Source organism: Leptodactylus fuscus, chromosome 6 (assembly GCF_031893055.1).
Source record: "Leptodactylus fuscus isolate aLepFus1 chromosome 6, aLepFus1.hap2, whole genome shotgun sequence".
NCBI classification, from domain to species: domain Eukaryota; kingdom Metazoa; phylum Chordata; class Amphibia; order Anura; family Leptodactylidae; genus Leptodactylus; species Leptodactylus fuscus.
Window position 1 is genome coordinate 127,229,623 of NC_134270.1, and position 27,857 is coordinate 127,257,479.

The 27,857-nt window shown below is 44.0% G+C and overlaps 1 protein-coding gene across 3 annotated transcripts in view; it reads left to right on the forward strand.

The window, feature by feature from the left end:
• Positions 1 to 24,107: 24,107 nt before the first annotated feature.
• The window catches only part of RIMS4 (regulating synaptic membrane exocytosis 4), a 172,910-nt gene continuing 169,160 nt past the window's right edge, over positions 24,108 to 27,857 (forward strand). For all 3 annotated transcript variants that reach the window (XM_075278379.1, XM_075278378.1, XM_075278380.1), the window contains exon 1: positions 24,108 to 24,554. In XM_075278379.1, the coding sequence (XP_075134480.1) occupies positions 24,452 to 24,554 (103 nt within the window). In that variant the 5' untranslated portion in view covers positions 24,108 to 24,451. The remainder of the gene's footprint in view (positions 24,555 to 27,857) is intronic.

Consider the following 27,857-nt stretch of genomic DNA (forward strand, 5'->3'; position numbering starts at 1 on the left):
AAAGATCAACTCTTTGTACAAAGAATAAGCCCTCGTATGGCTATGTTGGTACAAAAATGAAATTATGAATTTTGGAAGGTGGAGATGAAGATATAAAAATTAAAGTCCCAACCTTTATTTCCAAGCTAACCTATGATTTTAAAGGGTTAAAGAGTACCTATCCTTTCACTAAAATGTGCATAATAAGTACTGCAGTGGCCATTATATGACTTGCATTTCATAACAGTGCAAGCTCTGCCTCTAATATTTGGTTCTCCTTGACCCGATGGGTAGAGACTAGCTGCTGCTTTCCATATACAGTATACAGAAACCAGAATACAATCTGTTCCATAACTCTATCTGAATCAAGGAGGACTTGTAAACAAAACTACTGACCTGAACTCATGCAAATGAAGAACTTGGGATTAGGTAGAAACTTCTACTTGGCTCCTGGAACCTCTATCTGCCCCTGTCTCTAGAGATTCGCTTACTCTGCCTCCTTCCCTAAGTAACATTATAATTCAACACCTCTGTGATCTTTTCTGTCTGTCTTGTTCTAGCAACAGGAATTAAAGACGTTTTCTCATCTCAGGGTTTCAGCTGTACTCCTGTCTCCTCTCCCCTACACGTCCTGGTTTTTAGTCTTACAATATACTTAATGCTCTTTTCTAAATTTCTGTTATCTCGGGATTTACATCTAGAAATAACAGAAGCACAAAGCAAGAATCCTATCTAGCACTTATCAGGGTTCTGCAGCTGAAAACTGTATGTAGAGAGAGAGAGAGAGAGAGAACAGAATATATTGGGCCAGGAGCAGGGGCTGAGCCATCAGTCTGACCAAAGAAGAAATCTGTAACCTAGACAACCGGCTGTAAGCATGAGGAGAGAGATTTATCTGTACCTAACAAATGGAACAAGACAGATAAAACAATGTATTGGATAAAACACTTCAGTTATCTTAAGATACAAATTGAAATATGATCCTGGAGATGAGAGTATACCCCTTTAACTGGAAAAAGGACGCTCAATGACTATACATCCAGGCAGGCCACTATTAACTTTGCAACAACATATCTGTATGTCTTTACAGAGTTAAGCAGTAGAGATGAGCGAGTAGTACTCGATCGAGTAGGTATTCGATGGAATACTACGGTATTCGAAATACTCGTACTCGATCGAGTACCACTCGCTGTTCGAAAGTAAAAGTTCAATGCAGAACCAGCATTGATTGGCCGAATGCTATACAGTCGGCCAATCAACGCTGGTTCTTCTCCTACCTTTAGAAGTCTTCTCTGTGCAGCGTCCCCCGCGGCGTCTTCCGGCTCTTCATTCACTCTGCCAGGCATCGGGCCTGGGCAGAGCCGACTGTGCATGTCCGCTTGTAGTGCGGGCATGCGCAGTCGGCTGTGCCGAGGCCCGATGCCTGGTAGAGTGAATGAAGAGCCGGAAGACGCCGCGGGGACGCTGCAAGGAGAAGACTTCTCGGAGGATCCAGCCCGACCCTCCCTCGTGGACTTGGTAAGTATAAGATATATATTGCACAAAAGGTCCGCAGCACCTTGATCCGGTTAAAATATAACCTTTATTTCATGTTTAAAAGTCCATAATAGGAACGTGCTGACAAACAACAAAGAACATAGAAAAAACGCATAAAAAACGCCAACGTGTTTCGGAGCTTCTACTCCTTAGTAGAGATGAGCGAACACTAAAATGTTCGAGGTTCGAAATTCGATTCGAACAGCCGCTCACTGTTCGAGTGTTCGAATGGGTTTCGAACCCCATTATAGTCTATGGGGAACATAAACTCGTTAAGGGGGAAACCCAAATTCGTGTCTGGAGGGTCACCAAGTCCACTATGACACCCCAGGAAATGATACCAACACCCTGGAATGACACTGGGACAGCAGGGGAAGCATGTCTGGGGGCATAAAAGTCACTTTATTTCATGGAAATCCCTGTCAGTTTGCGATTTTCGCAAGCTAACTTTTCCCCATAGAAATGCATTGGCCAGTGCTGATTGGCCAGAGTACGGAACTCGACCAATCAGCGCTGGCTCTGCTGGAGGAGGCGGAGTCTAAGATAGCTCCACACCAGTCTCCATTCAGGTCCGACCTTAGACTCCGCCTCCTCCGGCAGAGCCAGCGCTGATTGGCCGAAGGCTGGCCAATGCATTCCTATGCGAATGCAGACTTAGCAGTGCTGAGTCAGTTTTGCTCAACTACACATCTGATGCACACTCGGCACTGCTACATCAGATGTAGCAATCTGATGTAGCAGAGCCGAGGGTGCACTAGAACCCCTGTGCAAACTCAGTTCACGCTAATAGAATGCATTGGCCAGCGCTGATTGGCCAATGCATTCTATTAGCCCGATGAAGTAGAGCTGAATGTGTGTGCTAAGCACACACATTCAGCACTGCTTCATCAAGCCAATACAATGCATTAGCCAGTGCTGATTGGCCAGAGTACGGAATTCGGCCAATCAGCGCTGGCCAATGCATTCTATTAGCCCGATGAAGTAGAGCTGAATGTGTGTGCTAAGCACACACATTCAGCACTGCTTCATCAAGCCAATACAATGCATTAGCCAGTGCTGATTGGCCAGAGTACGGAATTCGGCCAATCAGCGCTGGCTCTGCTGGAGGAGGCGGAGTCTAAGATCGCTCCACACCAGTCTCCATTCAGGTCCGACCTTAGACTCCGCCTCCTCCGGCAGAGCCAGCGCTGATTGGCCGAAGGCTGGCCAATGCATTCCTATGCGAATGCAGACTTAGCAGTGCTGAGTCAGTTTTGCTCAACTACACATCTGATGCACACTCGGCACTGCTACATCAGATGTAGCAATCTGATGTAGCAGAGCCGAGGGTGCACTAGAACCCCTGTGCAAACTCAGTTCACGCTAATAGAATGCATTGGCCAGCGCTGATTGGCCAATGCATTCTATTAGCCCGATGAAGTAGAGCTGAATGTGTGTGCTAAGCACACACATTCAGCACTGCTTCATCAAGCCAATACAATGCATTAGCCAGTGCTGATTGGCCAGAGTACGGAATTCGGCCAATCAGCGCTGGCTCTGCTGGAGGAGGCGGAGTCTAAGGTCGGACCTGAATGGAGACTGGTGTGGAGCGATCTTAGACTCCGCCTCCTCCAGCAGAGCCAGCGCTGATTGGTCGAGTTCCGTACTCTGGCCAATCAGCACTGGCTAATGCATTGTATTGGCTTGATGAAGCAGTGCTGAATGTGTGTGCTTAGCACACACATTCAGCTCTACTTCATCGGGCTAATAGAATGCATTGGCCAGCGCTGATTGGCCGAATTCCGTACTCTGGCCAATCAGTGCTGGCCAATGCATTCTATTAGCTTGATGAAGCAGAGTGTGCACAAGGGTTCAAGCGCACCCTCGGCTCTGATGTAGCAGAGCCGAGGCTGCACAAGGGTTCAAGCGCACCCTCGGCTCTGATGTAGGAGAGCCGAGGGTGCACTTGAACCCTTGTGCAGCCTCGGCTCTGCTACATCAGAGCCGAGGGTGCGCTTGAACCCTTGTGCACACTCTGCTTCATCAAGCTAATAGAATGCATTGGCCAGCGCTGATTGGCCAATGTATTCTATTAGCCTGATGAAGTAGAGCTGAATGTGTGTGCTAAGCACACACATTCAGCTCTACTTCATCGGGCTAATAGAATGCATTGGCCAGCGCTGATTGGCCAGAGTACGGAACTCGACCAATCAGCGCTGGCTCTGCTGGAGGAGGCGGAGTCTAAGATCGCTCCACACCAGTCTCCATTCAGGTCCGACCTTAGACTCCGCCTCCTCCAGCAGAGCCAGCGCTGATTGGCCGAATTCCGTACTCTGGCCAATCAGCACTGGCTAATGCATTGTATTGGCGTGATGAAGCAGTGCTGAATGTGTGTGCTTAGCACACACATTCAGCTCTACTTCATCGGGCTAATAGAATGCATTGGCCAATCAGCGCTGGCCAATGCATTCTATTAGCGTGAACTGAGTTTGCACAGGGGTTCTAGTGCACCCTCGGCTCTGCTACATCAGATTGCTACATCTGATGTAGCAGTGCCGAGTGTGCATCAGATGTGTAGTTGAGCAAAACTGACTCAGCACTGCTAAGTCTCTGCATTCGCATAGGAATGCATTGGCCAGCCTTCGGCCAATCAGCGCTGGCTCTGCCGAAGGAGGCGGAGTCTAAGGTCGGACCTGAATGGAGACTGGTGTGGAGCGATCTTAGACTCCGCCTCCTCCAGCAGAGCCAGCGCTGATTGGTCGAGTTCCGTACTCTGGCCAATCAGCGCTGGCCAATGCATTCTATTAGCCCGATGAAGTAGAGCTGAATGTGTGTGCTTAGCACACACATTCAGCTCTACTTCATCAGGCTAATAGAATACATTGGCCAATCAGCGCTGGCCAATGCATTCTATTAGCTTGATGAAGCAGAGTGTGCACAAGGGTTCAAGCGCACCCTCGGCTCTGATGTAGCAGAGCTGAGGGTGCACAAGGGTTCAAGTGCACCCTCGGCTCTCCTACATCAGAGCCGAGGGTGCGCTTGAACCCTTGTGCAGCCTCGGCTCTGCTACATCAGAGCCGAGGGTGCGCTTGAACCCTTGTGCACACTCTGCTTCATCAAGCTAATAGAATGCATTGGCCAGCACTGATTGGCCAGAGTACGGAATTCGGCCAATCAGCGCTGGCCAATGCATCCCTATGGGAAAAAGTTTATCTCACAAAAATCACAATTACACACCCGATAGAGCCCCAAAAAGTTATTTTTAATAACATTCCCCCCTAAATAAAGGTTATCCCTAGCTATCCCTGCCTGTACAGCTATCCCTGTCTCATAGTCACAAAGTTCACATTCTCATATGACCCGGATTTGAAATCCACTATTCGTCTAAAATGGAGGTCACCTGATTTCGGCAGCCAATGACTTTTTCCAATTTTTTTCAATGCCCCCAGTGTCGTAGTTCCTGTCCCACCTCCCCTGCGCTGTTATTGGTGCAAAAAAGGCGCCAGGGAAGGTGGGAGGGGAATCGAATTTTGGCGCACTTTACCACGTGGTGTTCGATTCGATTCGAACATGGCGAACACCCTGATATCCGATCGAACATGTGTTCGATAGAACACTGTTCGCTCATCTCTACTCCTTAGTCATGGAATCTGCAGGTCGTGCACCCTTTCTGGTTCGGTCTCATGGTGAGTGGCAGTGTGCACATATTTAATATATTTTTTACTTGGTAAGTATAATTTGATCGAATGTTGCCTACCCCTGAAACGAGCATTTTCCCCCCATAGACTATGATAGGGTTCGATATTCGATTTGAGTAGTCGAATATTGAGGGGCTACTCGAAACAAATATCGAACCTCGAACATTTTACTGTTCGCTCATCTCTATTAAGCAGCTCAACCACATAATGCAGCTGCTAAAAGCAGGACCTCCCATAGAGAAGACAGGGATGGTTTGTCACTATCCCTACCTTCTCGATCAGCCATAGCTGTATGCAGGTATGGGAGCTGCCATGATGGTGCTCCCCATCCAGTCAGGTGGTCATGTGATCTGCTGGGGACTAGAATTGAAGCCGCTGTGTTTTATGAAAATGAAACATTTCCCCTCCTTTTTTGTTTATATATTTTCTTGGACATTAAATAAAATAAAAATAAATGCAAAACTAATTTGAATAAATCAAACAGTGAATTAGTGAAAACAACTCAATCCGGAAGTGGTTAAACAAAGAATTCAGCGAGAATGTCAATTAACGGGGTTGACTAATTTCAGACAAATATTGAGAAACAAATATTATCTCTTATATAGAGAGAGATGAGTTTCTGTCTGTCTGTTGTTTATGTTTGACCAAACAACTGGACCGATCTTCACCAAATTTGTCACACAGATACATCAGGTGTCCGGAAGGTTTTAGACTGGGTCTCAACTCTCTTGGACATACCATTCCTGAGATACAGTATTTCCAAAACAATTACCTGCATTAGCCAATACAAACCTGCAAGCTTTTTACTCATATTCCAACTGCCTTACACATGGTCACTCCACATACACACACACTACTCCAGGCATATCCAAAACTGATATCCAAACTGAAATACAAACATCGGAGGCTTAGATTCACAGCTCAGCATAAACCGTCACACATCAGAAGATTAGATACACAGCTCAGCACACAATACCACTCATCAGAGGATTAGATACAAAGCACATCACACACTATCACACATCAGAGGATTAGATAAACAGCTCAGCACACATATCAGAGGATTAGATACACAGCTCAGCACACACCACACACATCATAGGTTTAGATACACAGCTTAGCACACACCAACATGCAACAGAGGAGTAGATGCACAGCTCAGCATAAACTATCATACATCAGGAGATTAGATACACAGTTCAGCACACATTGTCACTCATCAGAGAATTAGATACACAGCTCAGCACACAGTATCACACATCAGGGGATTAGAGACACAGCTCAGCACACACCATTACACATCAGAGAATTAGACACACATCTCAGCACATAGTATCAAACATCAGAGGATTAGATACACTGGTCAGCACACATTAGAGGATTAGATACACAGTTCAGCACACAGTATCACACATCAGAGGATTAGATACACATCTCAGCACACAGTATCACACATCAGAAGATTAGATATACAGCTCAGCACACACTATCACACTTCAGAGGATTAGATACATAGCTCAGCATAGAGTCACACATCAGAGGATTAAATGCACAACTCAGCACACACTATCACACATCAGAGGATTAGATACACAGCTCAGCAAATATCAGAGGATTAGATACACAGCACCACACATTGGAGGATTACATACACCGCTCAGCACACACTATCACACATCACAGGATTAGATACACAGCTCAGCACACACTATCACCCATCAGAGGATTAGATACAAAACTCAGTACACAGTATCACACATCAGAGATTTAGTCCAGATTTCCATAACAACCCAGCCATTTATCTTCACTGCTGTAAGTCAGCTTTAAAGGGGCAGGGCGCTGTGGATGACACTATTACACAAGATAACATTCACACAGCTTTACTCCAGGTATTTATAACAACCGATCACAAGTTTTTCTCTGATGTCCAAACTGAGATACATATGATCACATGACACTTATGGACACACACACAAACAACATACAAAATACACCAGTGCAAAACTGGGCAATTCTTATGGGGCCACTACACAAACAAAAAATAAAATATACCTGTGCAAAGCCGAGTCCTCCTGCTAGTTTTTTTTATATAATGAATGAGATGTAGAAAACTGTGAGGAATTCACATAGAAAGTATATTGGTAAATTGTACAACTTTTCATTATACAAACAATAACATTTGTCTCCCTCAATATTTGTCTAAAACTGAACAACCCCTATAAGGATTGGGGGCAGGAAAATAACCAGTTAAGTGGAGAAATAAGCATTTTTCTCTGTTAAACTATTTCAAGCTATCTTACATTTGCTTTCTTGAAAGGTTAGTAATCATTTAATACAATGTTTGAATAATTATTGTACCAGACAGGTCAACGTAACTTATAAATCCCATTTCCGCATATTTTTATTTCTCCACGTAAGCAGTCCCCAGTCAAAGATTTGTATTTCTGTAGGTCATGCGCCATAGTACAATTACGTGTAAATGAGGTCAGGCAATTATATTTCTATATTTAGTTTGTTTATCTTTTGTTTTCATGAGGTATGTGTTTTTATATTTTATTTTTATATTGCTATAGCCGTAATAGGGCCATTTTTTTTTTGAGGCAAGTTGTATTTTTAGTGCCAAAATTAATTGTAACATAATAAGGGTCATTATAATATTATTATTACTAAGTAATTTATTTTTTCTGTATACAGCTGATCAAACAGCTATCAGACCCCTATTGATCTGTAAGGATAGGTCATCAATTAATATGCCTGGAAAACACCTTTAAGTAAATGCTCCAAGTGTATGACAGCATAACCTGCACTCCTCAAGATCGAAATTGCAACAACAAGAAGGAAAAGTCTTGGGGTTACGGAACTCCTAGGATCAATAGACATGTGAATGCATATCTATCGACTATCACACAATCATCCTGTAAGGACCGGAGTCAGGGTCAGGCAGTGCAAAGTGACACAGCTGGGAAAGCAACACTGTGCAACTAATGACAAAAGGGGTCGTAGGCCCTGTGGCTATACCTATGCTGTAGATCTGAGATGAGGCAGACCAATGCACTTCCTAATTGAAGTGCGCCTGCCACGACTCCTACGCTACTGTCCAGGTGGCTAAGGTCAGGGAAGAGGAGGCCCTGAAAGTGCTAGGGACTGGAGTCATGAGGGTCACACCTAAGCAGTAAGCACAGTGTAACATGCAATGCAAAACAAAAGACAAAACAGCATAGAACAAGGGAGAACCACAAGTCCCAGCAAAAACACAGTAGAGAAAGCGAGGTCAGACGAGCCAGAGGTCAAGCCAGGAAATAAGCGTAAAGTACCGAATCAGAAGACAAGGAATACTCAAAATACAAGCCAAGTATACAATAACCAAAACATAGACTGAAAGACTCTCAGACAGGAAAACTGACAGAGCAGGAGACCAGGAAAACACAAAGTGAATGGCTGGCAAGGATCCATGCCTGGGTGGGGTTTAAATAGCAGCAGAGAAAACCACCCACAACACCTGTGATGACTAATGGCATGGAGAACTGAGAGCAAAGAAAAGATTAACCCTTAATCACCTAAGCACAACCAATAGAACTCTTAATACGTCTCCCGGGGAGGCGCCGCGCAGCAAGGAGACTGCGGCGACTCCGTATCCTGACACATCCCACACCACTTCCGGTTTTGAGGTTTCATGTGGCTAAAAATGCTTTCAGTCTGACGTTATGACCCCCCCACATGCCACAGATTGGACCCAGGTGCTTGAAAATGTGATAATTTTCAGCTCTTATCGACATCTACTACTTTCTCAATTTGCATAACCTTACGGAATGTCATTCTTAGGCTCCCTGCAGATGACCATGCTGTGGGCCCATACATGATTTTCACAGTCCTGTGTGTGGGCTGACAGCCCGGGTCACATCAGATAGGAAAGGTCCTATTCCAGTGCTATTATGTGGCCTGTGCTTCCATGGCTCCTATTCATTTAAAGAGGACCTTTCATGGGTTTGGGCTCAAGCAGTTCTACATACTGCTGGAAGGCCGACAGTGCGCTGAATTCAGCGCACTGTCAGCTTTCCTGGTCTGTGCCCGGTGTAAAGAGCTATCGGTCCCAGTACTGTAGCTCTTTACAGTCAGAAGGGCGTTTCTGACAGTGTGTCAGGAACGTCCTTCTCCACAGCAGCGCCTATCGCGCTGTATAGTATGAGCGGGGAGGAACGCCCCCGCTCACACTGTACAGCGCAATAGGCGCTGCTGTGAAGACGAACGTTTCTGACAGACTGTCAGGAACGCACTTCTGACTGTAAAGCGCTACGGTACCAGGTCCGATAGCTCTTTACCCGGGGCACAGATCGGGAACGCCGATAGTGCGCTGAATTCAGCGCACTGTCGGCTTTCCAGCAGTATATAGAACTGCTTGAGCCCAAACCCATGAAAGGTCCTCTTTAAGGAAAGGACCCGCAGAAGGATGGCACGTGTATGGCCGGCACATGGGGACATCCATGTGTGCAGCTGTGCTTTTAATTTACGGCAGACTGGTTGCAGCACGGTCATCTGCATGTTAAGGAGTATATTTTATTTTTGTTTTTCAGTGATTTTCACCATGTCATTCACTTCTGAATTACATTTTAGGGGGCTGCCAATTTGATCTGCCAGATTTTCTCTGATTTCATCTAGGATATGTTCACAAGTTGCCAACGCACTGTGGATTTTAGGGTAAGTTCACACGGAGTAAAATGGAGTGTAATTTGGAGCGTTTACGGAGCGTTTACGGAGCGTATACGGAGCGTTTACGGAGCGTTTACGTAAACGCTCCGTATACGCTCCGTAAACGCTCCAAATTACACTCCATTTTAGGCTGCATTCACACAGAGTAACGCCAGGCGTCATTTGTGTGTAATTTGTGTGTCTTTTACGGCCGTCATAAAACGTTTACATAGAGTTCTATAGGAAAAGACGGCCGTCATTTACGGCCGTCATTTACGGCCGTCATTGTAATGACGGCCGTAAATGACGGCAGTAAATTACGGCCGTCTTTTCCTATAGAACTCCATGTAAACGTTTTATGACGGCCGTAAAAGACACACAAATTACACACAAATGACGCCTGGCGTTACTCTGTGTGAATGCAGCCTTAGGGTGCATTCACACTGAGTAAACGCTAGCTTATTTTGTAGAGTAAAATTACACTTGTAAATTTTGCTATCCCATTGACTTCAATGACATTTTACAGGCGTATTTTTACAGGCGTATTTTTTACAGGCGTATTTTTTACTGGCGTATTTTTACACTTGTAAAAAAATATCATTGAAGTCAATGGGATAGCAAAATTTACAAGTGTAATTTTACTCTACAAAATAAGCTAGCGTTTACTCAGTGTGAATGCACCCTTACTCCGTGTGAACTTACCCTTACTCTGCTGAAATGTGTGCTCCAATTTCTCAGTAAATTACAGTACCAAAGCTCATTCACACACTGTGGAAAATATATGCAGTGTAAACTAATCTATGGTGTAGATTGTAAATCCATAGTATATCGATTTATGTTGCAGGTTTTTGCTGTGGATTTCACCCTTTGCCATGCATAGGGTGAAATCTGCTGCAAACCTGTAGGAACTATGTTGGTAGATAACACAAGTGAACCCTAGCAATGGCTATGCCAGAAATGTTACCGCCCAGACTGGAAAGTTTCAACCGCGATCAGTATGATTGGCCCAACGTTGCTCATACCACATGAAGCCCCTGGTTGACCAGTTTAGTCACTGCAGTTGCTTGTTGATAACGGTATGTGTATGTGAATAGAGTCTAAAAAGCCAGTGTACATAGTTTATTAATATGTACATACAACAAGGTGCCAAGTTATTTCCCACTAAGTCAGTGCTGTGAGTATGTCCTTGTAAGGTGGATTGATGTTCATTATCAAGCACTTCAAGTATGCGGCTTTATGCATATATTAAAATACTTAGGGATGAAAGACTTACAAGTAATTTAATTAACATGTAAACTTGGGTTCTCTATAGGGGATTTTTAAGAATGATTATCATTCTGTCAATAATCGAGTAGATGTCTATTACTAGCACAACACCCACAGTCTATAGAATTTTAACCCTTTATATATTTTTTTGTGTAGATATGGGACTCCTGTGTATAATAGAATGTAGGTATACTAAGGCTTATGGCAGATTTACATAAAAGTAAGGATGGAAAAAGATGATTGAAGATGCAAAGCTGCTAGAAAAAGAAATATATGTTTCATATAAGTCCTTTTAGTGTTCGTAAATATTGGGGTGTATTAGCCAAGTGGGTGGTAACGCTGCATACCATTACAGCACACAGAACCCCCACCCCTGGAGAAACCACAATGTTGCCCCCTACTGTAATTTGCATCAACACCACCTCGGCTTATATCTTTGGAAAGACTGAATGGATTTGGATAAACCAAACACCAAAATGTTCAGTGTAAAAGCACTAGAGATGAGCGAACACTAAAATGTTCGAGGTTCGAAATTCGATTCGAACAGCCGCTCACTGTTCGAGTGTTCGAATGGGTTTCGAACCCCATTATAGTCTATGGGGAACATAAACTCGTTAAGGGGGAAACCCAAATTCGTGTCTGGAGGGTCACCAAGTCCACTATGACACCCCAGGAAATGATACCAACACCCTGGAATGACACTGGGACAGCAGGGGAAGCATGTCTGGGGGCATAAAAGTCACTTTATTTCATGGAAATCCCTGTCAGTTTGCGATTTTCGCAAGCTAACTTTTCCCCATAGAAATGCATTGGCCAGTGCTGATTGGCCAGAGTACGGAACTCGACCAATCAGCGCTGGCTCTGCTGGAGGAGGCGGAGTCTAAGATCGCTCCACACCAGTCTCCATTCAGGTCCGACCTTAGACTCCGCCTCCTCCAGCAGAGCCAGCGCTGATTGGCCGAATTCCGTACTCTGGCCAATCAGCGCTGGCCAATGCATTCTATTAGCCCGATGAAGTAGAGCTGAATGTGTGTGCTAAGCACACACATTCAGCACTGCTTCATCACGCCAATACAATGCATTAGCCAGTGCTGATTGGCCAGAGTACGGAATTCGGCCAATCAGCGCTGGCCAATGCATTCTATTAGCCCGATGAAGTAGAGCTGAATGTGTGTGCTAAGCACACACATTCAGCACTGCTTCATCGGGCTAATAGAATGCATTGGCCAGCGCTGATTGGCCGAATTCCGTACTCTGGCCAATCAGCACTGGCCAATGCATTCTATTAGCCCGATGAAGTAGAGCTGAATGTGTGTGCTAAGCACACACATTCAGCACTGCTTCATCACGCCAATACAATGCATTAGCCAGTGCTGATTGGCCAGAGTACGGAATTCGGCCAATCAGCGCTGGCTCTGCTGGAGGAGGCGGAGTCTAAGATCGCTCCACACCAGTCTCCATTCAGGTCCGACCTTAGACTCCGCCTCCTCCGGCAGAGCTAGCGCTGATTGGCCGAAGGCTGGCCAATGCATTCCTATGCGAATGCAGAGACTTAGTAGTGCTGAGTCAGTTTTGCTCAACTACACATCTGATGCACACTCGGCACTGCTACATCAGATGTAGCAATCTGATGTAGCAGAGCCGAGGGTGCACTAGAACCCCTGTGCAAACTCAGTTCACGCTAATAGAATGCATTGGCCAGCGCTGATTGGCCAATGCATTCTATTAGCCCGATGAAGTAGAGCTGAATGTGTGTGCTAAGCACACTCATTCAGCACTGCTTCATCACGCCAATACAATGCATTAGCCAGTGCTGATTGGCCAGAGTACGGAATTCGGCCAATCAGCGCTGGCCAATGCATTCTATTAGCCCGATGAAGTAGAGCTGAATGTGTGTGCTAAGCACACACATTCAGCACTGCTTCATCACGCCAATACAATGCATTAGCCAGTGCTGATTGGCCAGAGTACGGAATTCGGCCAATCAGCGCTGGCCAATGCATTCTATTAGCCCGATGAAGTAGAGCTGAATGTGTGTGCTAAGCACACACATTCAGCACTGCTTCATCGGGCTAATAGAATGCATTGGCCAGCGCTGATTGGCCGAATTCCATACTCTGGCCAATCAGCACTGGCCAATGCATTCTATTAGCCCGATGAAGTAGAGCTGAATGTGTGTGCTAAGCACACACATTCAGCACTGCTTCATCACGCCAATACAATGCATTAGCCAGTGCTGATTGGCCAGAGTACGGAATTCGGCCAATCAGCGCTGGCTCTGCTGGAGGAGGTGGAGTCTAAGATCGCTCCACACCAGTCTCCATTCAGGTCCGACCTTAGACTCCGCCTCCTCCAGCAGAGCCAGCGCTGATTGGCCGAATTCCGTACTCTGGCCAATCAGCACTGGCTAATGCATTGTATTGGCGTGATGAAGCAGTGCTGAATGTGTGTGCTTAGCACACACATTCAGCTCTACTTCATCGGGCTAATAGAATGCATTGGCCAGCGCTGATTGGCCGAATTCCGTACTCTGGCCAATCAGCACTGGCTAATGCATTGTATTGGCGTGATGAAGCAGTGCTGAATGTGTGTGCTTAGCACACACATTCAGCTTTACTTCATCGGGCTAATAGAATGCATTGGCCAATCAGCGCTGGCCAATGCATTCTATTAGCGTGAACTGAGTTTGCACAGGGGTTCTAGTGCACCCTCGGCTCTGCCACATTCAGCACTGCTTCATCACGCCAATACAATGCATTAGCCAGTGCTGATTGGCCAGAGTACGGAATTCGGCCAATCAGCGCTGGCTCTGCCGGAGGAGGCGGAGTCTAAGGTCGGACCTGAATGGAGACTGGTGTGGAGCGATCTTAGACTCCGCCTCCTCCAGCAGAGCCAGCGCTGATTGGTCGAGTTCCGTACTCTGGCCAATCAGCACTGGCTAATGCATTGTATTGGCGTGATGAAGCAGTGCTGAATGAGTGTGCTTAGCACACACATTCAGCTCTACTTCATCAGGCTAATAGAATACATTGGCCAATCAGCGCTGGCCAATGCATTCTATTAGCTTGATGAAGCAGAGTGTGCACAAGGGTTCAAGCGCACCCTCGGCTCTGATGTAGCAGAGCTGAGGGTGCACAAGGGTTCAAGTGCACCCTCGGCTCTCCTACATCAGAGCCGAGGGTGCGCTTGAACCCTTGTGCAGCCTCGGCTCTGCTACATCAGAGCCGAGGGTGCGCTTGAACCCTTGTGCACACTCTGCTTCATCAAGCTAATAGAATGCATTGGCCAGCGCTGATTGGCCAGAGTACGGAATTCGGCCAATCAGCGCTGGCCAATGCATCCCTATGGGAAAAAGTTTATCTCACAAAAATCACAATTACACACCCGATAGAGCCCCAAAAAGTTATTTTTAATAACATTCCCCCCTAAATAAAGGTTATCCCTAGCTATCCCTGCCTGTACAGCTATCCCTGTCTCATAGTCACAAAGTTCACATTCTCATATGACCCGGATTTGAAATCCACTATTCGTCTAAAATGGAGGTCACCTGATTTCGGCAGCCAATGACTTTTTCCAATTTTTTTCAATGCCCCCGGTGTCGTAGTTCCTGTCCCACCTCCCCTGCGCTGTTATTGGTGCAAAAAAGGCGCCAGGGAAGGTGGGAGGGGAATCGAATTTTGGCGCACTTTACCACGCGGTGTTCGATTCGATTCGAACATGGCGAACACCCTGATATCCGATCGAACATGTGTTCGATAGAACACTGTTCGCTCATCTCTAAAAAGCACCAATCAGGTGATTTATGTAATTGGGCTTTTCAGACCCGGCGACAGATCCTATTTGTGGAAACGCAGCTTCTTTTGTTGCAGTTTTTTGAGCCAATGCCAAAAATGTCTACAAAAGGAATGGGAAATGTATTGGGAGTTCTTATATTACTGCCTCTGCTTAATCCACTCCTGGCTTTGGGTAATAAAAAGCGCAACAAAATATGCAACAAAAAAAGTTGCCTCTCCACAACGTGGGCCTCCAGCCTCATAAAAATTGTGTGACCAACAAAATAAGTGGATCCTTTACCAAACAATGCATTACTATGAAGCTATAATGATCTTAAGACTTCATGCACACATTGCCCTGTACAGTGGTTCGCAGAGTCCCTGCAGATCTGTATTATAGAATTATATTACATACACTTAGGGCCAGAAATATTTGGACAGTGACAAAATTTTCGCGAGTTGGGCTCTGCATGCCACCACATTGGTTTTGAAATGAAACCTCTACAACAGAATTCAAGTGCAGATTGTAACGTTTAATTTGAAGGGTTGAACAAAAATATCTGATAGAAAATGTAGGAATTGTACACATTTCTTTACAAACACTCCACATTTTAGGAGCTCAAAAGTAATTGGACAAATAAACATAACCCAAACAAAATATTTTTATTTTCAATATTTTGTTGCGAATCCTTTGGAGGCAATCAGTGCCTTAAGTCTGGAACCCATGGACATCACCAAACGCTGGGTTACCTCCTTCTTAATGCTTTGCCAGGCCTTTACAGCCGCAGCCTTCATGTCTTGCTTGTTTGTGGGTCTTTCCGTCTTAAGTCTGGATTTGAGCAAGTGAAATGCATGCTCAATTGGTTTAAGATCTGGTGATTGACTTGGCCATTGCAGAATGTTCCACTTTTTTGCACTCATGAACTCCTGGGTAGCTTTGGCTGTATGCTTGGGGTCATTGTCCATCTGTACTATGAAGCGCCGTCTGATCAACTTGGCAGCATTTGGCTGAATCTGGGCTGAAAGTATATCCCGGTACACTTCAGAATTCATCCGGCTACTCTTGTCTGCTGTTATGTCATCAATAAACACAAGTGACCCAGTGCCATTGAAAGCCATGCATGCCCATGCCATCACGTTGCCTCCACCATGTTTTACAGAGGATGTGGTGTGCCTTGGATCGTGTGCCGTTCCCTTTCTTCTCCAAACTTTTTTCTTCCCATCATTCTGGTACAGGTTGATCTTTGTCTCATCTGTCCATAGAATACTTTTCCAGAACTGAGCTGGCTTCTTGAGGTGTTTTTCAGCAAATTTAACTCTGGCCTGTCTATTTTTGGAATTGATGAATGGTTTGCATCTAGATGTGAACCCTTTGTATTTACTTTCATGGAGTCTTCTCTTTACTGTTGACTTAGAGACAGATACATCTACTTCACTGAGAGTGTTCTGGACTTCAGTTGATGTTGTGAACGGGTTCTTCTTGACCAAAGAAAGTATGCGGCGATCATCCACCACTGTTGTCATCCGTGGACGCCCAGGCCTTTTTGAGTTCCCAAGCTCACCAGTCAATTCCTTTTTTCTTAGAATGTACCCGACTGTTGATTTTGCTACTCCAAGCATGTCTGCTATCTCTCTGATGGATTTTTTTCTTTTTTTTCAGCCTCAGGATGTTCTGCTTCACCTCAATTGAGAGTTCCTTTGACCGCATGTTGTCTGGTCACAGCAACAGCTTCCAAATGCAAAACCACACACCTGGAATCAACCCCAGACCTTTTAACTACTTTTTTGATTACAGGTTTACGAGGGAGACGCCTTCAGAGTTAATTGCAGCCCTTAGAGTCCATTGTCCAATTACTTTTAGTCCCTTGAAAAAGAGGAGGCTATGCATTACAGAGCTATGATTCCTAAACCCTTTCTCCGATTTGGATGTGGAAACTCTCATATTGCAGCTGGGAGTGTGCACTTTCAGCCCATATTATATATATAATTGTATTTCTGAACATGTTTTAGTAAACAGCTAAAAAAACAAAACTTGTGTCACTGTCCAAATATTTCTGGCCCTAACTGTATTGTCCCTAAGGCAGGATACTTATATAACAAGGGGCCGGATAAAACATTCCACAATTTATTTTTACTATAATATCAATATGCAATCCATCAGAAAACAAATCCTTTTGTACCTGCATGAAACCATTTAAGTGTAATAGGAGTTGCCCCTCTCTATATCATTGCTTTTTATGCATATAATTGCCCATTTCTCACCCTGTCATTTACTATGTGATATCTCCATTATTCTTCCCTTTGTCTCTGTATGTTATTTATTCATTTGTGTTAATAAAATGAAATTGTTTTATAATTTTTTTGGTTGATGGTTATCATTTTTTTGCTTTTGATATTATGACATGGTCCGCAACCTTTTCCAGATGTGTTTATTATTAGCCCATTTTTGTGTTGTATCATTCAGGTACATAAGTATAGTATGGCTCATACATGACCAGTTTGTAGCATTTAGAATGTCATATGTAATGATATTCACTTAAAGGGAGTCTGTCAGTAGTAAATTAGTTATACACCTAAATCTAATACCTTATAGAACCTATGTACCAAATTTGGCCCCATTGTTCAGCCTTGGAGCCCCATTTTCATGTAAATTGCTGCTTTATTCAATCTGGGTGTCATCCATGCTGGCTACGTCATGCTTCTGTGGCGTTTTCCCCCTTATTTACATGTAAATAAAACAGAAATTTATATGTAAGTAGGATTTGAAAAGTGAATAACAGAGACATATCTGGAAACTGTAGAATCACCAATACAAGATACTGTTATTAGCAGAGAGCCCTTCACAGGGTGATTATAGATTACTGATGGTGAGTCGTGATAAAAGTGAGAGTGACCTTTTCAAAAGGCGTGGCCTTTATAGAATAATAATAGACTCCAGATTGCTACTGGTTAATTAAAATAAACAGTTCCTTCTAGTGATCACTAAATATTTTTTTCTTCTTTTTTATGATACTGAAATTATATCATATATATAATCCTACTAATATTATAAATGTGAAAGTTTGTGTGTTTGGATGTTTGTTCCACAGTCACAGTCAAACGGCTGAACGGATTTGGCTGAGATTTCACAGCTACCTAGAAATTCACCAGGAAGGAAACAGCCTACTTCACAAACCGCGCACTTCCCCGACAGCCCGACCACGATCGGCGACAGTATGCTTCAGCTCCGCTGCAGGACTTGAGATGACGTCATCACAGGTCTTTCAACGGAGCTACAATTGGTTTGCAGCAGGCTGTGGGCGAGCCGATGTTCGATGTGTGAGCTGGACAACATGGCAGCTGCCTGGCTCTGCGGGGCCCGATGAGTCCATCGGCGGCGGAGAGTGTGTGCACGCTGGGTGTGAGGCTTCGCTCTGCGGGGGACAAGCCGTCATTTCGCTCTGTAAGTACACCGGGGGCCTGCAGGGTTCGGGTACAGGGCGCCAACCCTAGGGCCGCGGGCAAGGTGTGTAGGGGGCCTGGGGAGTGTCAGGGGAGCTGTAGGGTGTGGCAATGGTGGGCCAACGGTGGGCCCGCAGACAAGGCATTTAGGGAGCCTAGGGAGCGCGCGGGACAGAGTTTTGAGGGCACAAGGGGGGTGCCCGGCGCCACGGGTCAGGGAGGGCACAGGAGACCAGTTGCCGCGGGAGCAGAGGGGTCACCGGGAACGGGGGGGGGGGGGGGGTGCCGTGGGAGGGAGGGCAATAGGAGGGTGCAGGGGCTGCTGCGGAAGGCGGAAGGGGGGGCTAGGGGGCGCATGAGGTACAGCGGGATGGAGGGAAGAGGACCGCAGGGGCAAAGGGGTTCCATGTTGGCGCAGGGCTGATCATCTCCACCACCGATTGACCAACTGTATGCGGCTCAGAGCCAACGCCAACCGGAAGACGATTAGTTATAATCAGTTAATAATAATCAAAAAAATGCTGAAGCCTTATTTCAATAATTTTTTCATTAGGTATGTTTTTTTTTCTCATACCAAGCTTTTTTCTTTCTGTGCATATGTCTGATATATAGTGAAATATCTCTCTATGCCAGTGCATTGTATTCTTAAAAAATATATATTTTTATGTATACAATGTACCGGTATATGGAGAGATCTGAATACAACTTGGTATAAGGAAAAAAAAAAATTCCATTTAAGCTAATAGAGCTTGTAGCTCAGTCAGTAGGGTAAAAGCTTTATATATTCTGGTTTGTGAGTTCACATCCCTGCAGATACTTAATCAAATACAATGAATAAAGTTAAACAATAAAGATCTTTGGCAACCTCCTCATTAATGTTCACTGCACAGGGATGAACTCACTGTGAAATGAATGTTAATGATTCAGGAGCCAGGTGAAATTCCCCTACAAGGAAAAATTTTAAACATTTCTGTATATCCCCATCCCAGCCATGTTTAAAGGGGCACTATCATTGGGAAAAGTCATTTTTAACTAATCACATACTTGCGTAACCTCTAGAAAGGGTATTTCACACCTACCTTTAGTATGTAAATTGCCTCAGTGGTTTTTGAATTAGCTTGTTTTTATTCATATGCTAATTAGCTTCCAGCCAGCACAGGAAGTTCCCAGCAGCCTCCTCTCTGCTATTCTCTCCTATCTGTGTGTGCAAACAGGAAGTCATCAGCAGCAGGCTGTGCTGTACACATACATAGGAAAGAATAGCAGAGGGTGCATGATGAGACTTACCGGGGTGCACCAAGAGGCTAATTAGCATATGCATAAACGCAGGCTTATTGAAAAACCACTGAGGCAATTTACATACAAAAGGGATGTGTGGAATAGCCTTTCTAAAGCCTATGCATGTATGTGCTTAGTTAAAAATGACTTTTCCCAATGATAGAGCCCCTTTAAGTACTGTATCACCCCACTGATATTACAGTAACTTATTGAGCAATATTGTAGTTTTGTGCAGCAGGCCTTAAGCTGTCTTATATAAGATGTGCTAAGAGAAGATCCAGCTTATTGGAAATAACACCATCATGAAAGCGTTGAGGAAAATAAGGTAAAATAGCAGCAGCAAGATGAAGGGATACTGACAAAAATTCTAAACATATCAATAAGGAGGCTGAAGATGAAGGTAAAACCAGACAAGGCATTCTGGAGCAACTGAAAAAGACAAAAAATAAATAAATATAGGGAAATCACAAAATAATGAAGCTAAACTAAACCTCTCTCATGTGGGTATTTTCTAGGCGTACAATAAATATTCTCAATATGGGGCCACACGGTGGCTCAGTGGTTAGCACTGCAGCCTTGCAGCGCTGGAGTCCTGGTGTTCAAATCCCGCCAAGGGCAAAAAACCATCTGCAAGGAGTTTGTATGTTCTCCCCGTGTTTGCATGGATTTCCATCCCATCTTCCAAAAAAGACATATCGATGAAGGTCGGTGACGCCTGGCACAAAGTCGGGGTTCCAAAACATCCCAAAGGTGTTCTATAGGATTCAAGTCAGGACTCTGTGCAGGCCAGTCCATTACAGAGATGTTATTGTGGTGTAACCACTCTGCCACAGGCCGTGCAGTATGAACAGGTGCTCGATCGTGTTGTAAGATGCAATCGCCATCCCCGAATTGCTCTTCAACAGTGGGAAGCAAGAAGGTGTTTAAAACATCAATGTAGGCCTGTGCTGTTATAGTGCCACGCAAAACAACAAGGGGTGCAAACCCCCCTCCATGAAAAACACGACCACACCATAACACCACCGCCTCCGAATTTCACTGTTGGCACTACACACACTGGCAGATGATGTTCATCGGGCGCTCCTTACACCAAGCGAGGCATCGTTTGGCATTGACCTGCGTGATGTGTGGCACCCAATCACCTGACCAAGTTCGAAGTCCGTGAGTTCCCCGGAGCACCCCATTCTGCTCTCTCATGATGTCTAATGTCTACTGAGGTCGCTGATATGGAGTACATGGCAGTACCTGGCAGTAAGTTTTAACTTGTATTGAGAAGTCATCAGTACATTGGAAAATCCTTTAGTTTTCATTACAATTATACATATGGGGAAACTGCCGGCGTTTCTGTAGGTATAATTGACATGCTGTGATTTCCAAAACTGTGTCGGTTTCGGAAATCGTGGCGTTGTCCACACAACGGGTTTCACGGCAAAGTGGGCATGGGATTTGCTAGAGTCCCATCCACTTTGCCCTACTGTAAAACGCCACAATTTTTCCTGTGGCTTTTCTGCCACAGGCAAATCTTGACGTTTCCTTGCCATGGGGCCCCGGACCTAGTGTGTTATAGGATCTTCAGGGGACGTTCACACAGAGGAAATTAGAAGTCTGCCTCAGACCCCTCTCTACAGTCTGCCCATGAGGGGTTTGTAGCAGAAAGCTGAGGCTTTCCATTATGGATTTGCAGGCTTATTTGCCTATGAGACAATGAGTGGGATTCTCATGCTGCAGGTTCTGTGGCTGAACCAGCTGCAGACGCTGCAGCAACATCGGAGTACTTCTTTTTTCAGGTAGAATTTGGAGCTGATTTTGAGGAAGAATCTTCAATATATTTCTATGGGACAGCTAGAGCTAACCAAGCACTGTACTTGACTTTTCATACTTTCTTGAATGAATAGAGACTTCAATGGGGCAGTACCTACACTCGCCGCTACAGTTTGTAGGATAGACCATCAGTCTTAGAAACTGGATAATCCCTTTATTAACATTTGTATGCCCTAATGGGACATGTTAAAGAGATTTTCCAGCCTCAAATGGATTTTTCCTAATGATGACTTACCCAATGGATAGGTCTTCAGTATCTGAACAGTGGAGCGCTGCAGCCCCATCCACTGTATAGTGGTGGTTCTGGGAAATTGCAGCTCCACTCCTATTACTTCAATAGGAGAAGACTCCTGTGATAGTCATACCACAACAAAAAATGAACATCTAATGTTTTCTTTTGCAGATTTCCACCAATTATGGATTCTCCTTCTCTTCGTAGACACAAATAAGTGGCACAGATCCTTGGTTATTTTCCATGTGATCCATAATGTAAGCGCATCTGTGGCTAGTTTAGACCTTTTTATTATTTGCCTTCATGTTTAAATCAAGAGACATAGGAGAAGATGATCCAGGAAAGAGAGGATCGTACAGCAAATTACGGGTTGAGTGTCATAATCCACCAATAAAGTTGATAAACTTCCCTTTCCCATAGACATCAGGTTATTCTGTGTGATCTGCCACATGGGGGAATAAAATTGTTCCCATTTGATTCTCACATTTGGCTTTGCTGATAGTTTATAGGCAAATTGGGTTAATCTTTATGTGTGGGTTCAGGTATAGCCCACACAGTATTACAGATAAAAATGTTCGTAACTATTTGACTCCATTCCGACTTCACCGGATGGGTCGGCTACCTGGCCCTAACTGCCTTCGGTGTTCATGCCCCCGTGCGGACTTTTGGCATCTTCTGTGGAGCTGCCCAGTTATTCAGGACTTTTGGAAGGGGGTAGTAGACCTTCTGACGGATGTCCTGCATTGCCTTGTCCCGCTTTCTCCCGAAGTATGCCTGTTTGGTGTGCTGGAGGAGGAATTGTGGCAGCACCACATCCGCATTTTCCTACGGGAATGCCTGATTTCCATCCGTTTCTCAGTGGCGCAAACTGGTTAACGCGGTTCTCCCGTTTAATCAGATTATATATAAAGGTAGAGGCTGTCCCCAGAAATTTGCTAAAGTTTGGGGTGCCTGGTGTGACTCCCCCATGACCCAATACTCTGCCCCTTCAATGCGTTCGGCTATTGATGCCTTCACTCCGTAGGGGATGGCTGGTGCCAGTGGGTTCACGGCCCCCCCTCTTTTCTGATAATGTTTTCTTTTCTTGGTGTGATATGTACTGTGTTGCTCTGAACTGTATGGGTGGGGGGAGGGGGTCTGGGGACGGGAGGGGATGATGATGTGGCTCATCTTTGTTTGTGCTTTTTCCTTATGTTTGATTTTTGCTTCCATCCTATGTTCTTTACCTGTATTATTTGCTCTGTTATGCACTTTTCAATAAAATGAGTTTAAAAAAAAATGTTCGTAACAAAGAAGGAGTTGGTCCGGAGCAGAGTACTTCAGTGGTGAAGTGGTTAATTCACAAGTTGGAAGACTTTATCATCCAAGTGGTAATCTACAGTACTAGAAAGGAGAACAGACCGTTCAGTAGTGCAGGGGTTAATCCCCATAGCCTATCTTCTTTTACAGCTGTTTGTGTGTATGGACCATGGGAGTTTCTAGCCATGTAACCCATGAGTGGTATACAGGTCAAGTCTTAGGAGACTATACAGGACAATGATGGATATACTTGACAGTAGAGTTGTCATCTTACTAAGACAGCAGCACCAGTTTTCAGGGTGTCACTACAACCATGTTATAAAGTTATCGGTAAAATATTGCAATCATTCTATTCATTCTACAATGTTGTCTCAGATATTTATACATCCATTTTGTCGACTAGTTTGTAGTGGTCAAAGAAAAAAAGAAATTGACATCCACTGGCTCGCCAACTAGCTCTTTTTATTCTAATAATTTACCATTATAGGTTACACTTTAAAATGCACCACACCAAATATTTGGCTACCTTACAGCCTGTATTACTTGCCATATATTGGATCATATGCTTAGGGAAGCACTTGGTGCAAATGGAGAATCCTATACAACTACAGGATCGGTATCGTATACTACTGAGCTGGTATGTATCCTGCTTGTATGCTGATACCACTTACAGTCACCGTCCATAGGGTATGAAATTGATTTGTGCTACAAACCTGTAGAAATCCCATCTTGTGGTCAGTGGCATTAAATCTACAAAATCCACCACACAGCATATGGTCAGTTTAGACTGAAAGAGACCGCACAATACCCATGCACAAGCATCACATTTCACATTAGATGTTATAGGTCATATGTTCATATACAGGAAAATGGTGACAGGCGTGTTGTATTGCAATGTAATGGAGTCCTGGATGTATGTTCATATCAGCAATGACTAGACATCTCCGGAGCCACTGAGTGCATAGATGCTTTGAATGTGCTGCCAACCCCTTTCTCCCATCCTCATCTCTGCTGTGCCTGAGACCAAGCCTCCCTTTATTGTTCGCCTGCTTGGATTGGCCAGGATGCATCCTAATAATGACTTCATTCAGCCCCCTCCTGTCATCTCTCTGTGAATGAAGTCAACCAGCGATCTTTGCAAGTAGAAAGAAAGCAGGAGAGGGGGAACAGCTCAATAGAGCCTAGGTGCACGGGATTATTTGTATTTCACCTAGTGACTGGGACCTGGATCCTGTACCTTCAAAGGCTGGACATATTGCTTCTGTAAATGCACCATCTACAAGCTGCATCTATAGGACTGCTGTGTACAGGGGCACTTGTTGGGGTGCAGCAGGTTATAGAGGCTTTTTCTTCCTATCTAGGGACCCACAAAAGCTGCCAAAACGCCTCGTGCAGTGCTTCGAGTGAAAAATGGGGCGTCCAAGCTCCCGAAGCCCCCATCAGATCCGGGGAGCGCCCCCAGCATGTTCATGGAGAGGTCACAGAGCCGGATTAGTCTGTCTGCATCATTCGAGGCTCTGGCCATCTACTTCCCATGTATGAACTCCTTTGATGAAGAAGATGGGGGTAAGCATCTAACATTACAAGCTTTGGGGTCTTGTACCTAGTGAATATCATTGTGGCTTCTTTGTAGACTGTACACTTTCACACTGTGGTATGGTTCGGTCGATTTGGATCATACCAAAATGTCTGTCATAAGTGACAAAGATCTTCAGATTACCCGGCATTTCCTTTTCTATAGGGTTTATTAATTGATTTAAAAAACTACATGTATAGTCTTTTTATAATGGCCTTTAATATGCACTCCGCTAATGGCCAGGCCAATATTATAGGTTATAATGTATCACTGTGCAGATTTCATCTCTTAGTCTGATACGGTATCTGCAATAGCTTACTAGACTACAATGTAAGCACTTGAATGGTTAAATCAATTGACCATGAAGTGGTGTAACTGAGATGATCTCCACCGTCTCATTAAGATGAAGGTTGGGTTGTAAATCATAAGACAATATTTAGAAAATTTTTCCTTCTTAATAATATGAGGAATACTTTATGATTCTAGTAGCTGCCCTGGGGTAACTATTTTATTGCTATACGATACATAGATCCAACCTGACTTATTGACCTGCATTATTAGTTTCGCCAGTAGTGGTTGCAATTTTGTGTTCATTGACTATATTCGTAATAATTTAACTCCAGTCTATGGGTCTAGCTTTTGGACTGACTTTCCTTGACTAATATGCACCACTTATTGTCTGAATCACTCTGGCACAGGTACGTCCCTCTGGTCGTATTAGTTGTAGTCTTATATATTATCATGGTAGTCAATGTGATAAGTGGTAAGGTATTACTGGGAAGATGACATCCGAACTATCAGCCAATCTACATGTCATACAATTTGGACAGTACTGGTAAATGTAAGCACTTGACTACTACTTATTAACTAATATTACTACTACTTTCCTATATGGATCAGTCATACTGCATGATGATGATCCTAATCCTTGTTTGTTCCTATTAGTCATGTGGTCATTATCATATACCTTACATACACAGACTAATGATAGTAGTAATGGTAACATTATACCTGCTATAGAGCCAATGTTATGGGGGAAAAACAGCAAAAATCTCCTTCTCAGGGTGCCAAAAATATTTTGATACTTGGCCCACTCTTAAGACTATGCAGTCTAATTTTTATGGGCTGATCGGATGTGGGCAGCAGTGGGTTTAACATATAGTAATAATGTGATTAACTATAGAGGAGCATATAGTCGACGAATAATTGGCATGAACCAGTTAAACATGCTGTGCCCTTTAAGATGCCCATATGTGTTGGCTCCTTGTATCAGCACCTGTTTGAAGGCTGGATTCCTGCACATCTTATCCACAAATCTGCAGATGTTTCCTAAGAATTTATTGTGCACAGTCAGGCGTAGACTTTCTTACATTATCTGTATTACTGAGATTATTTAGATTTATTTTACCACTTGAAGGGCAATGCAATGCAGAGAAAGCCTAGAGAACGTTAGGAAATTACCAATAGCTCAAGGCAATAGGACTGTAGGCTTTATTGGGGGATGTAGTAATAAAATTGTGAACATATCCGACATTTACACAGCCCTATTATTTATTCAGAGTCATTAATCGAACGCCAAGATTGGTTATATATTATCAGCTTGGCCACTGGGAATTGTATTCCCCTCAAGGGTTTAGGCCTTGTATTATTACAGCCCCAGCAGACGAACCTCTGCCTCTAATTATAGGAAAACCACTGCTAATTTTAATTAGTGGGTTACATGTGATGCCTGCACTGCTCCATATGTTACAGGAAGTCATGATAGCTGCAAGATACAATGCATTAGTCTTTGCAAGCATAGCCGAGACACAAGGAGAACATGTCATGGATGCCAATTGTGTCTACAAATTCTAATGTGCTTATGTGTAGAAATATAAGGAAATTCAGTGCAATGTCCCTGTATATCGGCATACACAGAGTCCAATGCCTCACGCTGATTTTGCTACATAATGTCTATTGGCTGTAGAATTGTATCAGCTGTAGGGTGAACATATGTCAATTACACAGAGAGCGCTCCCCTGTCGAGAACAGAAAGTCTGTCTAACCGCGTGGCTGAAACACGGCACAGGGTCTCTATTGTGTAGCTCTTGCAGTCTCAAAAGCTTGGCCTTTATGTCAGACAATTGCAAAAAAATGTATACTGGTCATGGAGAAATAACAATCGGCCCTGCGCCTAGACGGGGCATGAATTATTCCAAATGTATAAAATAAAAGCAACCTACTTATTGGTAATTTGATTATTCATCTTCAGTTTTATGTCGCCTAGATTTAGTTCTAATGTAGTATATAGTTATTATGCCTATTGATGCTACTGTCCATCAATACAGCTTATGAACAGAAGGATATAAAGGGGTAGAGATGGAGAAGTTCAGGTGGGAAATGTAGTTCAGCAGGTTACCAAAGCTTACACAAAGTAGGCCGCAACTTTATAGAAAAATATAGCAAATTCTAGGTGTAGTACATTTGTATTCACCAGAACATCAACCTAATATGGATAATATTCTTAATATTCCACAGTACTGACAACACAGAACCCCTTTTGGCTTCATACATATGATTGTATTACAGTTTTTCTGAAAATTGTCACCCATTGAAGTCTATAACCCTATATGTCTCTGATGTTAACCATATACAAGGTTTTCTTTCAGAACCATATGGGATCTGATGGACAGAAAAAAATGTGGTAAACTATAATGTACCAACTGTCATCAGATACCAAAGACAACCTGGATTCATTGCTAAAGATGACACAGTCCTTATGCATAGCAGTCCATGTTTCTTGTTCACGCCATCACTTCAAGTCAAGGGCAAAGGTGGCAGGATGTCAATGGCAAGACATGTCAGAGACGCCATTACACCAAGTTTCTTTACACTGAGCTCCTGGAAATGGTCTGAGCAGAGACATGGGTGTGTAATGTAGGTGTCACCTGTATCTGGATAGTGGAGAAAGAAACTGGAAGCTGCTTGTGCTTGTTGGTGGATCAAATGATCCTTTTTTGCTGGTGGGCTGTTATGAGCCTGTTAACTGTGTATGACTGTGTGTGTGTGTGTGTGTGTATGTGTGTGTGTATGTGTGTGTGTGTGTGTGTGTGTGTGTGCCGTCTTGTAACTACTCCTTCCAAAACGTCCTAACAGAACTGGAGATCAATGAATTCAAGTAATAATTAGTGATTTCTAATCAAGAGGTACACTACCCAAAAGTAGCCACTGAGAGCACCTTTCAAGGTATTCATTTACAAAACTGCATGCTGAGTTTTGCAGAAATCTGACATTTCTGTCTTTATTTTTTTGCA